Source organism: Tamandua tetradactyla, chromosome X (assembly GCF_023851605.1).
Source record: "Tamandua tetradactyla isolate mTamTet1 chromosome X, mTamTet1.pri, whole genome shotgun sequence".
NCBI lineage: Eukaryota > Metazoa > Chordata > Mammalia > Pilosa > Myrmecophagidae > Tamandua > Tamandua tetradactyla.
In genome coordinates, this window is record NC_135353.1 from 158,124,685 (window position 1) to 158,137,622 (window position 12,938).

General features: G+C 40.4%; 1 protein-coding gene across 1 annotated transcript in view; it reads right to left on the reverse strand.

Moving 5' to 3' along the window:
- Positions 1–2,997: 2,997 nt before the first annotated feature.
- Positions 2,998–12,938, reverse strand: part of TXLNG (taxilin gamma) — a 76,171-nt gene continuing 66,230 nt past the window's right edge. Inside the window, exons 7-10 of the mRNA XM_077146390.1 lie at positions 9,993–10,067; positions 6,734–6,826; positions 4,499–4,594; positions 2,998–3,415 (exon numbers count right to left, since the gene is read on the reverse strand). Coding sequence (XP_077002505.1) covers positions 3,083–3,415; positions 4,499–4,594; positions 6,734–6,826; positions 9,993–10,067 — 597 coding nt within the window. The 3' untranslated portion in view covers positions 2,998–3,082. The remainder of the gene's footprint in view (positions 3,416–4,498; positions 4,595–6,733; positions 6,827–9,992; positions 10,068–12,938) is intronic.

Here is a 12,938-nt window from a genome sequence, read left to right on the forward strand (position 1 = left end):
ACCAAATAAGACATTTCTTACATACAAGTGTCCCTTGTTATCCAGACAAGTAGACCTGGATGTGCTAAGGCAAGCTGAGACTGGAGAAACTTGGAATCCTTGTAGTTTTTTAAAGCCTCAGCAGAAACTACACTGTAGAATTCTTCTCGAGTTATCTGTTTTAAAGACAAGGTACTAACAGAGGTCTGGCTGTATAAATGAGATTTCTGCCATCCACTTAGAAGGTGGTTTAGTCCCCTACCCCTCTTATTTAAGTTGTACAATAATTAAACTACTTTCTAAGATCTGAGAAACCAGCTCTCTACAACAGATCTCTGTGAGCTTATATAATTAAGGTCACAGTTAAAAGAATACACAGGAGGCATTAAATTTATCATACATATTTACTTAATCTATACAGAATTGAATAGATAAAATCAGGTTCACATTAGTGAAAAATCTCTACAAAATGTCTTTGAAAAGCAAAACAAGACTGCCTCAACAATTCGTATCCTCATGAAAGACGTGGGCTGTAAAAATAAAGCAGTGTGTTTAGCACAAACTAGATATCTGCATCCATTTTTTCACAGTTATTTCCATCTACAGTCTGAAAGAGGTAGATTTTTCTGCAACACCTGAGAACTGAATTGTGATAACCAGGTGTAATAAAGGCAGTTGAATACATAACTAAAAAATACTGGTTTCAAGACTGAAATGTGTTCCTACAAGTCTGAGGATGAAATGGTGCATTATCCAAGACAAGTTTTTTCTATACCTTGGAGTCTACTGCCACTACATATCAGAATCCACAATGGTGCAACAAATGCAATTTAAGTGACTTCAACATTTAAACCTTTTCTGGGTCAGCGTAAGAGCATTACAGTGTTCTAGAATACGGTAGATAACCGGCGTACTACAAAGCCACAACACTGGCTGGTGAGGTGATTGTGTGGCCCCAGAGGGTCCCATTTGTTTTTATTCTTCACAGGGTAATGGTAAGGAGATTCTGAAAGAAACCAAATACATCCCAAACAGAGTCCATATCCTTAAACACCATGGTAGCATCTAGCTAAATATACATAGTAAGCTGTAAGCAGCAGGCCAAGTACTGTTAATCACATTGCTTTATAAAGCCCTTGAGAATATGGAACAGGTTTAAGATTTACAATCTTCCATATAGAACAAGTACCACAAAGAAATGTGGGCTTCACAACTGGCTGAATAAAATGTTAAGAGCTGTACATCCAGCAAAGTTCTTGTGAAATGTGATCATTAGTACTAGTTTTAAGATACTCTATTTCTGATATATACCCTCATTTCCTCTGAGGGAAGTTAATCTAATATTTCATTTAGTAGCTGAGGCGGGGTGGGGGGTTGGTTATGAAAGGCTGTGGGAGGGGTTTTTGTTTTCACCTCATTTGGAGAGAATAATCAGGTAACCTATGCTGTGGATTTCCTTTCCCAGCTCTCTGGTCCTTGATGGGCATGCCTCACTGTAGAAGCTTCCCTCTCATCCTCTACTCCAGATGATGTTCCCCATCAATGCATGACCAGTTTTCAATTCTTTCAACCTAGTTTAGACCACAAACGTGACAGGACCTTACAAATAAGATTTTAACAAGGACCAAACCCTTGTTAAAACTGGGCGGAAATCTTGGGCTTCTTCAGCCTACTAAGCAATTTAAGTCTTCAGTGGAATATGCTAACAGGTTTGGTTGAAGCGTTTTACTTCAGTCTTTCAATGTGAATTTCACTAGGGGCAAAGTCAAAGTTGTTACCACTAGTGCAGCCTGACTAGTCATTTGCATAATTTAGCCATGTTCCGATCAAAGGAAAGTTAAGAAGGTAATGTAAAAATTATGGACTTACTTTTGAAACTTCCCCCACTCCCAAATGCAGAGACCTTGATAATACTGTTTTTGTTTTGTTTTGTTTTTTTGTCCTTTAAAACAGTAAGTCAGTAAGAAAGGGATGAGAAAGAGTGAAAGCCCAAGTAATAGATTGTGACTACTGAACACCACCCTACACCATGTTTTCCCAAAAGAGAAAAACTGCTGGTTCCAGTCTTTGTTTTAGAAATGAAAGCAGTTTCAGTTAGGATGATCCAAAATTAAAATTCACTTTAAAGAGCCTGGGATACTTTGCTGGTGGGACTCTTGGAACAGTTGGACACCAACCAGCAGAGGGACCTTTGCCTGTTGAAAGTTACATAAAATTTACCCCCACTGACTTAAACTGACAAGGGACTGGAAGTGATAGGAAATGCCCAAAGCAATTTTTGAAGAATAATGCCTTTCTGTGGGAGGTGAAGAATAAGTATACACCCAAATCGAAACCAAATAAAAACCAACATATTCTACAATAGACATTTGGGTGGTACAAATTCCACACATCTGTTCTAGCCTGAAAGCAAAGCAGTATGACTTTTTAGTCACATAAACATTAAACATGTTTGTCCAATGATTTGTCTGTATGTACTCTTTTGTTTACAAGTGACATCTTAATATACATATTCTGGCACAACTTTGTAGAACTTGAGGTTTGTGGTCATCTCGATTTTTATCAAGTAAATATTACCAAAAAGCTAATTTGAATCAGATATGCTATGCTGACTTCTGATCCAACACTAGAGTTTTATTTTTACTTGGCATTTAAATGGGCTATTAGACAAAACTAATCATCTTGTATATTTCCTTTTATTGAATTATATTAATGGGAGGGTCACGAAGTTTAATGTTTTTACATCAAGGAACCATAATCAGCACAAAGTTCCCTCATAATGGTAGGCCCTGTCTTGACTGAAATTTAAATTGTGACGATTATGTGCAAGAAGCAGGGAAGAGAAAGAACAAGGCAATGAACACATGCATTCCAATGAAGGGGGACAGTGAGGCAGATGTGCAACACAGCTGGGGAAAAGGTAGGAATTAAAACTAATCAAAACTCTAAGCAGCCTCCTGTACCACGTAAGTCCAGTAGTTCTAAGAAAATACAGATATGGTAGAAAAAGTAAGAAAATTTTCACCACAAAACCAATAGTTTACTACTAACAGAGAAAGTTATACACAAAATATATCTCTCAATACAGTGATCACACTTCATCTTAGTCAACTGAATCAATGCCTGGGACAAAGCCCATGGACAGGGTCTTTTGAGCGGCAGTTTTTTCTCTGGCTGCCTTGGGCTCAGCTTCAAGAGGGGCTCCTGGGGCTCTTTTAGAGAAAGTGTCCAGCTCCTTGTGAGAACCCAGGGCAGTGCAGGACTGGAGCACAGGCCTTGCTAAATCCACATCTGCAGCTTTTCTAGACACCTGCTCTTTAAGGACTTCCACCTTCTCATTGAGCTCATTTCTTTCAGTTTGAAGAGCTCGGCACAGCTTCTCTAACCGTTCCAGTTTTATCTGAAAGGCCTTGTATTCTTTATCACGGACAGTTTTCTGTAAGGTTGAGGGGAGAATTTAACCTCATTAAATACAAATTAGGTTATTGTACACAAAACTAAGTAGCCTGAGCTATACTGAAAACTGCTGGCTTTATCACCTTTTGGACATGCTCAATTTTTAAAAACTTTCTAGCTTTCTAGCTACCTTCACTGCACACATATCTAAATATCCCAATTGATATTTAAAGTAATACTGTTCTCATTCTCAGACAACAAAATTACATTCTGTCATGTTTCTGAAAAATAATTCCTCACTGAACTGTGCTTATATATAAGTGGCTAAAATGGGAAATTGCATTATGTTACAGTGATAACTTTTTAAAAAAATCAACATCTACTGAACTCTTTGTATTGATGAAATATTGAGAAAATTATCAGTCACAAAGAACAGTAGATATAAAATTGAAGGGCCTAATTAAAAACAGAACTCATTTTACCTCCATGTAGATTTCTGTTCTACCAATTTTTAGAGAATGAGGTTCTTGCTACATGTGCCCTGACATTTCCTCTTGTGAAATGTTCTTTACTAGCCCTATCAAGTTTCTTGAAGGTGTGAAATTCTAAGACCAGCAAAAGTACTTTGCTGCCTTTTTGAAAAAACTAAGCCACAGGAGCCCTCTGGCCAAGCTGTGTGCCGGGCCGCCTGTGCAGGGCAGTGGCAGCAGCGCGGCTCCAGGTGCAGTCCAGGGACCAGCGGCGGCTGGCAGGGGTGGCGAGCCTGGCAGGCGTGCAGAACCCACCCCAGACCTGCTGAAGCAGAAACCTGGGAGAGCTCAAGCCATGTTTCAACACAAGCTAGCTCCAGGTACTTTGCAGCTGTCCCCAACACAATCCTGGACTAATGCATTGGGTAGTGAGATGGTTAAAAACTTCAGCCAGGACCCTACACCTCCAACCTACCTTGCTGCCAGAAAAGACCTCGTATAGGTCCGTGAATAGCAGAGTCCTCACAAATTCTACTTCGCACCCCCAGCCCCAGGCAGCTCTGGCCAGTCCTCACCACTTGCAGTGGCATTAAAGCACATGCCCCCTGCCCTGATAGGTAAGAATACACCTTAGTGGTCGAAAACCAACTCACCTCTTCAGCCATTTGCAGAAGTGCCTTATTATTGTTTTCCCATTTGGTACGCCAGACTGTCGTTTCTTTTTCCAGTTTTTTAATTTTCTTTGTCATCTGTAAATCGACACAATTGCAAATTTAAATTCTGAGCTCCATTTCTCATTTCTATCCCTGTGCCATCACACGGAATGTTCACAAGTTACCCCCACACACACTCTCCTGCCCTGTGGACAGATATGTGTGCATCAAAGTAGCTGGGTCTGCGCGCTGGAAGTTGAGCTTATCACAGAAGCTTGTAGGGTGGTGAACAGCAGAAAACAAAGGGAAGGTCTCCTATCGTGAGACAAGCAAATCAGATCACCTCTATTTCAGAGGAAGCAGCCTCCTGGTGCTGTTGGCCACCACACTCCAGACTCTCAAGTCAGGCTGGAGGGCTTAGGGGAGTGAGACGAGATCTCCGTCTCCCCAGGGCGGGTAGGTGGCAGGAGAAAGAACTTCCGTGTTCCTGAGTTTTCTGGAGGATGGTCTATTTTTTTTTTCTGATTTACAAATGTTTTTTATTGTGAAATATAACATATATACAAAGAAAAGAAGGACAGAAAGCAGCAATTTTAGAAGTACACTTCAACAAGTAGTTACAGAATGGATTTCAGAGTTTCTTATGGGTTACCATTCTGCTATTTCAGATTTTTCCTTCTAGCTGCTCCAAAACATTGGAGGCTGGAAGGAATATTAATATAGCGATTTAGCAGTCATACTCACTAAATCTTATTTTGAGAGATGGTCTATTACATTAATTCATCAAATTTTTGGAGGAATAGGGACTCCTGCCACCAAAAGATTAAGGACAAGTTCTCTACCACCACCTCTGTGACAATATCAGCTTCAGAACTAGAGCAGCATAATTTAGGTAAGACTCCAATGACCAGGAGAAAGATCAAGTATTTAATCCTTAGACATGGTCGACCTCACAATTCACAGGACCATTTTCCTTTAGATTGTGTGAAAGAGAAAATGGATCCAGAAATAAGGGGAGTGTTACTATATCTCTGCAACAAGAATCCAATTTTCAGAAATTCAGAGTAATATTTCTCTATGCTCTTCAATCAACCGTTTTCACTGTTCCTTTACACAGGAATACAGCACACACTCGGTTCCAGGTAGAGGCCCTGAGTCAAATGCTGATAATGGAAGAGGAGGAGCCAATGGGGCAGTTATACTCGAAACTGTAATTTAAGGCAAAGTGGGACAAAGGCCATGGGAAGTACTCAGGGAAGATCTTTGTGGGGCGGTGACCTGTGGCGATCCCTGTAGTCACTGGCAGAGAAATGTGTTCTGGTGGGGAAGTCTGTGGAAGGATAGCTAATTTGGGAGTTCTTGTCTTAAATTTGGTTCCGCCTGAGCAGGTGAGCATGTGCTCAAGTCCAGTGAACACTGTCACTGTCCCAAACATTATCCCCTAGATCAGAGCCCCAACTGAAAGTACTGGCAGAGTCTATCTGCTACTCACTGAATTCTCCAGATTACTGGATCAGAAAATACCTGTAGGTAGTAATCTGAGCATGCAACATGTGCCAAGCACCCTTAGAAATACTCTTTTTTATGAAGAGTTGTAACTCGTCCATTGTCACACATTAAATGATACAAGTGGGACATTAACCCAGGATATTTGATTAAAGCACCCATATTCTCCATTGCTACAGAAGATCTAATAATAATAATAAAGACTAACCTCTATTGAATGCTTACAAAGTACTAGTGGCTACTGTACTGATCCCCGATCTGCCACCATTGAAAAAATCATTTTAAGGGGGAGATGCAAAATTAAATTAAAAACTGAGGGGTATTTGTGTGCATATCTCAACTAAAATATGTGATTACTCTTCTGGGCTTGGATGACTAAATAATTGCGTCTCCAAGGACTGGACTCTGAAAGAACTGGGGAGTAATCACCTGAAGTGATTAAAACAAAAAACACAAAACAGCAAATAAAAAAGAAAAGACTTATAGTTCTAACAACAAATTTTATTTCATAGAGGAGCTCATTTTTAAGACTTTTTAAGAGCCTAACAACCACTAGCCACATGGGGCACACTGAGGGCAAAATGACTGAGCGTGTCAATGGGGGGTCAGAAAGATGGAATTAAGAGAGTATCATGATAACAGAAACTCATCCAAGTAGTAATCATGCTTAAAATAACTTCTTACATAAATTCCCTTTTATGTAATATTTTACTAAAAATATACAAATACCTTTTCCATTTCCTGCCTGAAGGTTGTAAAAAGTTCATTGCTTTTTGCCATTGTAGTCTGGAATTCTTCAAACTTATCCATATAGAGAGAAAGCTACAAAAAAAAGTATTAAATATTCTGAGTTCCAGGTAAGCGATTTAAAAATCTCAGACTTTCAAAAGAACACAATATGGTTAAACATTAATGATCTTTTAGAAGTGATGGAAATAAGAACAAATGCACACACAATCCTTGAACACCAGAGATGGCTGAAATTCTTACCACCCCCTAAAATGCATTAAACATAAGAATGTTTTTTTGTCCTAACCTGTCACAAAAGTGAAAGAGCGTAGCATAGCTATATATTTCATACACCCACAGTGCGCTATGAACTACCCCCTCTACTTACATTTGAAAAAGGGTCCTTGGAAAAAGATTATTCTTTTAGAATACCAACCCTGTACAATTCTTAGCTTAGTTTCAAGGATATCTCTTTCCTTAATGTAGGCAAGAAAATGAAATAGAAGCCAAAGAACTGGTTTGGTTGGAGAAGAAAGAATTCAGTGGGAGTATAGTTAAGAGGGAAAAAAAAGTTAAAAGTGGTAGAAACACTGTTTTTCTTTTAACCCCTACCCTCAAGGAATTTTTATTTTCAAGCTGGGAAAATAACGCTAACCAACAAGCTACACAGAATTTGAATGCCGAGTCACCCTTTTCTCTTCCTTAGAAACAGGAGTTCAAAGAAGTCGGCAGGGGTGGGGGGGGCAGAGGGGGGACACACGGGGAGTCAGACTAGTTAGGCAAGTGTCAAGTGACTGGGCTACGCCTCAGGATGCGTTGGATCAGAAGTTTCCAGGAGAGAAACTTTTACAGATCATCTAATGTGAGTACGTTATCTTCGGGATGAGTAAACAGAGGCCCAGAGAAATGTTTTGCCCAAGATCACACCATAAATGTAAGAAGAGCATAGAAGAGTAAAAGATCATCAGAGGCCAAGGAACAGCATAAATGATGCCTTTCAATTTTCAACACTGCTATACCAGGAACATTAAGACAGACCTGCCCAAACAGACTGGACGGTAAATGGTGGTGCCCAGCCTACCCCCAGTTGTCAGATGGGAAAAGCACTGAGAGCAAGTTCTGCAGTATGGGCAAGGAGGGAAATGGCTGAAAGTGATGTCACCAGTGATGTCAGGCTAGAAGAGACGAGTGCCAGACAGCCAGCACCAGCATGCCGAAAGGTGAGGGCCTGGGCTATGATAATTCCAGCAGGAGTAGAAACAAGGGGCGAGTTGGAGGAGAAAGCTTAGGATTTCCTACAGACTGTAGGAGGTACACAGTGACAAGGCCACTGAGGCTACTGGCCTGGGACCTAGAAGGATGGTGGATCTCACGGCAGTATAACAAGGAGTGTGGCTCTGTTCACTCCAGGAGACTATAAGTTAGACACTGCAGCATGGAATGTTTTTCTGGAAGAGACTGTCCCATCAAAGAGTTCAATGCTGGCCCACATTAGGTTGTTAGTAAGTCCCAACTACCATTTCACCTGGACCTGTGTGACTGGGTTACAAAACAGTACAGGTTAAGCCCTACCAGCAAACTATGGAAATCAACAAATGATGAAAAATGACATGGGAAGAGCAGAGAATGAAACAGACTCTTGGGAAGGACAGCCACATTCAGTACTGGGGAAAGCAAGACATGACAGCAAAGGCAACAAAACTCCACAGCGCAGATAACAGACAAAAGCTGCACTGAAACCAACATAACAGAACTGAGAATCTGCAAGGTTGGTAAAAGCCAACCCTACCCTTTCCCCCGCCTGCCCCAACCACCACCCTGTGCCTTCTATCTAAGACTCTCATATTAAAGAACATCTTCCCAAACCACATAAAGACTTTTTTTCACCTTCTCCACAATGGCTTGCTTCTCCATTTATATGGACAGATAATTTTACAGTATAAGAAAGGGCTTTGGGTAGGCCATGGTGGCTTAGCAAGGCAGAGTTCTCGCCTGCCATGCCAGAGAACCGGGTTCGTTTCCCAGGGCCTGCCCATGCAAAAAAAAAAGGGCGGGGGGGGTGGCTTTAAATTTTCTAGAAGCATTCTAGCAGGGTCATATGACTTATGGTGTAACCTTCAAAAGATTTCTAATAGCTGAATCCTCTGTAAGTCAGGTTAGCTTAATACAAAATTAATTATCACCATATTATAAAATGTTCCCAGTGATAAGCAGCACTCCATGGGGTACTCATAAAGGCATACACCAATCTCAAAATATCAGTGCATGTGAGAACCAATGGAGAGACCGTATATCTTTTTTGTTTTGTTTTGTATGCTGTATGGGGGTCACATTTCATTCTTTTTCCACGTGAGTATCCCCTTACTGCAGCACCATTTGTTGTATTTTGTTTTTGTTTTTGTTTGGTTTTTCGTTTGTTTCTTTGCTTGTTTGTGTTTTGGGAAGTGCATGGGCTGGGAATTGAGCCCGGGTCTCCTGCATGGCAGGGGGAAATTGTACCACTGAATTACCCTAGCATCCCCAAGACCTTATATCTTTAAGAAACAAGGCCAGGTGGATAGTAGCAAACTTTAGAAATGGGAAGCGCAATTTCCCTGTGCCTTTTCTCTGAGTGAGAAGATAGTATGGGTGACCCTTATTCGACATGAGGCACCCACAAGGACTAGAACAGGACAGACCTACGGGGTCTAGTTTGAAAAGCAGGAAGGACCCTAATTTAGAAGAAAATAACACAACTCCACCTGGGAGTGGGCCTGAATGGTCTTCAGCAGTTTTAAAAAATAGGTTATGTGCTCATAGCACAAAATTCTAAAGATATTAAGTTAAACTAAATAAAATGGTCAATTCTGTAGATCAAAGAGATCAAAGAGATCAGTAATTTTGTAAGGTTCAATTCAGTACAAAAGCAGGAAAATCTGAGGCTCTATCAGTTTCTCTTCAGTTGGAAATCAGCTGAAAAGCAGCATATGTGGCAAGGGACTGAGAAAAGGAGATAACTGGGATAATGGCAGGGGAGACTGAAGACACAGTGGCCACCCATCCCAGTTTGCCTGAGACTGCGGGGACCTTGGGACCCGGGGTATTCAGTGCCAAAACTGGGAAAGTCCTGGGCAAACCAGGATGGGCTGATCACCCGAAATGAGGAAATTTCCAAGAGGGCCATGTGATCTAGCCCTCAGCTCTGATGAGTTTCCCGGATATATAGCAAACATACCATATAGTTCTTCATAAATTTTACCATCCTTTGTTGTCAAGTTACCTGTTGTTTCAGTTGTACTTCCTGCTGTTTCATTTGTTCGTATTTGTGCCTCGATTCTGTTGCTTCTTTTAATAACTAGAAAACAGAAACATTCTGGCAAAATACTAATAGTAATTATAGAGATCACTAAAATGTCAGTGAGCATATTCTTAGGATTACTCCTTCCACTCATTATTTTACCAAGAATCACAGGTCTAGGGATGAAACATTACATATATTTTCAATCTGTTGCACTTGTTAACACTAAGAAATGTAGGAATAACTTTTACTGCTTAAGGAGAAAAAAGTACTCTGGAGGCCCAAAAAGGCTTCCAAATTTCAGGGTTTAATTATTGTAAGTGAAAATACTTAGATATCCAGTTTTATTAGCATGAAACATGGCTAAGAATGTCAACATTAAGCGGGTGGTTTGGAAAGCCCCTCTTCTTTGTGAGAGGCAAGATGAAGCAGGCTGGAGGGATGTATGGAATAAAGCAACGAAAGCAGAGACCCTATTATTTCTGATCAATTTTTAAAAAGTGGGGTGAGGCAGTGGGGGAGCTTTAATTAATGTACCTGAGTTTTGCAGACAATTACATAGTGAAGTTGCACAGAAGGTAGATGTAAAATTCAGCTGATGAAGTAAAACATCACACACAGTCCAAAATAAGCCCTGATACATCCCTAAACCAACTGGAAAGTACATACATTTAATAAGCCTCTCTCTAAACCCAAGCCCCACACTCAGCATGAGCTGTTCAAGTCTTGCGGGGCACGTAGAAACTGAGCTTCCCTACCATGCTCACTTTGGGGCCTAGGATACTTCAGCGAAATGGTGGATGCAATAGTCCACATTATCATAATTATTTCTCACTTTTACTGTATTTTTGGTTAAGCACATATAACTGAATTCACATATGTGATAATATATACATACCCAGTGAGATTTCACTGTGTTCAATTTTTGACAGGCAATATAATCTGAGTCTATGCTCTGGGAAGAATGCTGAGTGATTAGGGTACAGAGAATTCTGTTAATATTTTATCAGAAAATTTACTACAGTTAACAGTAACACTGTAATAGGCTTCAGTAACTGTGGCAAAGGCAATATACCAAAGCTAAACGTCAGTAAGAGAGGGATACGAGAGAGGGCATGGGATTCTCGGTGTTGGTGTTTCTCCTTCTTATTTTATTTTTTTATTCATTTTTCTTTTTCTTCTTCTTTCTTTGTGGAAGAAATGGAAATGTCCTCCTATAGATTGTGGTTGTGAATTGCATAACTAAGTAATTACACCGGGAACCACTGATTGTAGATTATATGGTGTGTGAATAAAACTTTAAAAAATAAACAGAAAGATACAAGTGCTAGAGAAAATGTGAAAAAGGGATGTACTATTCCCTATTCACTGTTGTAGAGAAGTAGAAAGGAGCAGCCTATCTGGAGAGCAGTGTGGTGGTTCCACAGGAGGCTAAATACAGGATTGCTATATGACCCAGCAACCCCGTTATTAGGTATATGCTTAGAAGAACTGAAAGCAGGGAAATGAATGGATATTTGCGCGCTGTTGCTTATGGCAGCAGTATCCAAAATTTGCAATGGATGGAGGTGGCCTAAGGGTACATTTACTGATGAACAGAAGGATGAACTGTGGTCTATACATAAAATGGAATACTGAGAAGCTGCAAGAAGGAATGAGCAACTAGGTGAATGGACCTTGAGGACAATATGTTGAGTGATAAAAGCCAGAAACTAAAAGACAGGCATTATAACGCCTCACTATGGACTAACCTAAGAGTATAGGTTATGAGGGAAAGGCTTATTGTAAAGGTTCCTAGATTATAAGCTCTTACAGCAGTCACATCTATTCCTGAGCTGTAACAGTTATTTCTACATTCTGAGATATTGAGCTCTTTCTGTATAACCTGGTTGGTCCCTGGACCTCTGGGTAGCTGTGTGACACCTGAGACTCAGAGCTGGCGTTCTGCAGCTCTGAAAGTCAGCATTACCTCAAACAGCAACTGCTAAAAATGCTGAAAGAGAGATAAGACTGCAACTACAGATATGAATAAAGCAGATCTGGTGAGGACTAAGGTAAATCTGAGTAAAGGGTAAAGAGTGATACTGACTGTGTTTTAAAACTTCAAGGCCTATGTGAGACCAAAGGAAGAGATGTTTATTTGGTGCAAAATTTATATTGTCTGTAGAACACTATTAACTGGTATGGTCAGTTCATTCAAACACCAAAATTACATGGAACCTTGTATAGGGAGTGAAATCTTATTGGTTTGTACAGGTTAGTGTGATGACCTGATACATCCCAGAGTGATTTGGGCAGAGAATAAAAAAGTATTTGCAAAGCCCCCTTGAGGGACTGGAGAAAAATGTGGAAATATTAAACTTCCCTATCTAGGGAATTCCAGATACTCTCACAAGCACTGGGGACTGCCAATTTAATAGGCCAAGCCCTCACTCCTGAGGCTTGCCCTTATAAAACTTATTCCTACACAGGAAAAGCTAAGCCTACTTATCATTAGCATCACCCCAGAGAACCTCTTTTGTTGCTCATATGTGGCCTCTCTCTCTAACACAACTCGGCAGGTGAACCCACTGCCTTCCCTCCTAGAGGGGACATGACTCCTAGTGGTGGAAATCTCCCTGGCAACGTGGGACATGAGTCCTGGGCATGAGCCTGGTCCTGGCACTGTGGGATTGAGAAAGTCTTCTTAACCAAAAGGGGTAAAAGAAATGAAACAAAAAAGCATTACATAGAGTATAATGCATTATCTAGATCTTCCTTTTTAGTTTTTAGTGTATTCAAATAGCTAGAAGGAAATACCTGAAACTGTGTTTCAGTAGCCTCGATTCTTGAAGACGACTGTATAACTATATAGCTTTTACAGTGTGACCATGTGATTGTGAAAACCTTGTGGGTGACACTCCCTTTAACCAGTGTATGGACAGATGA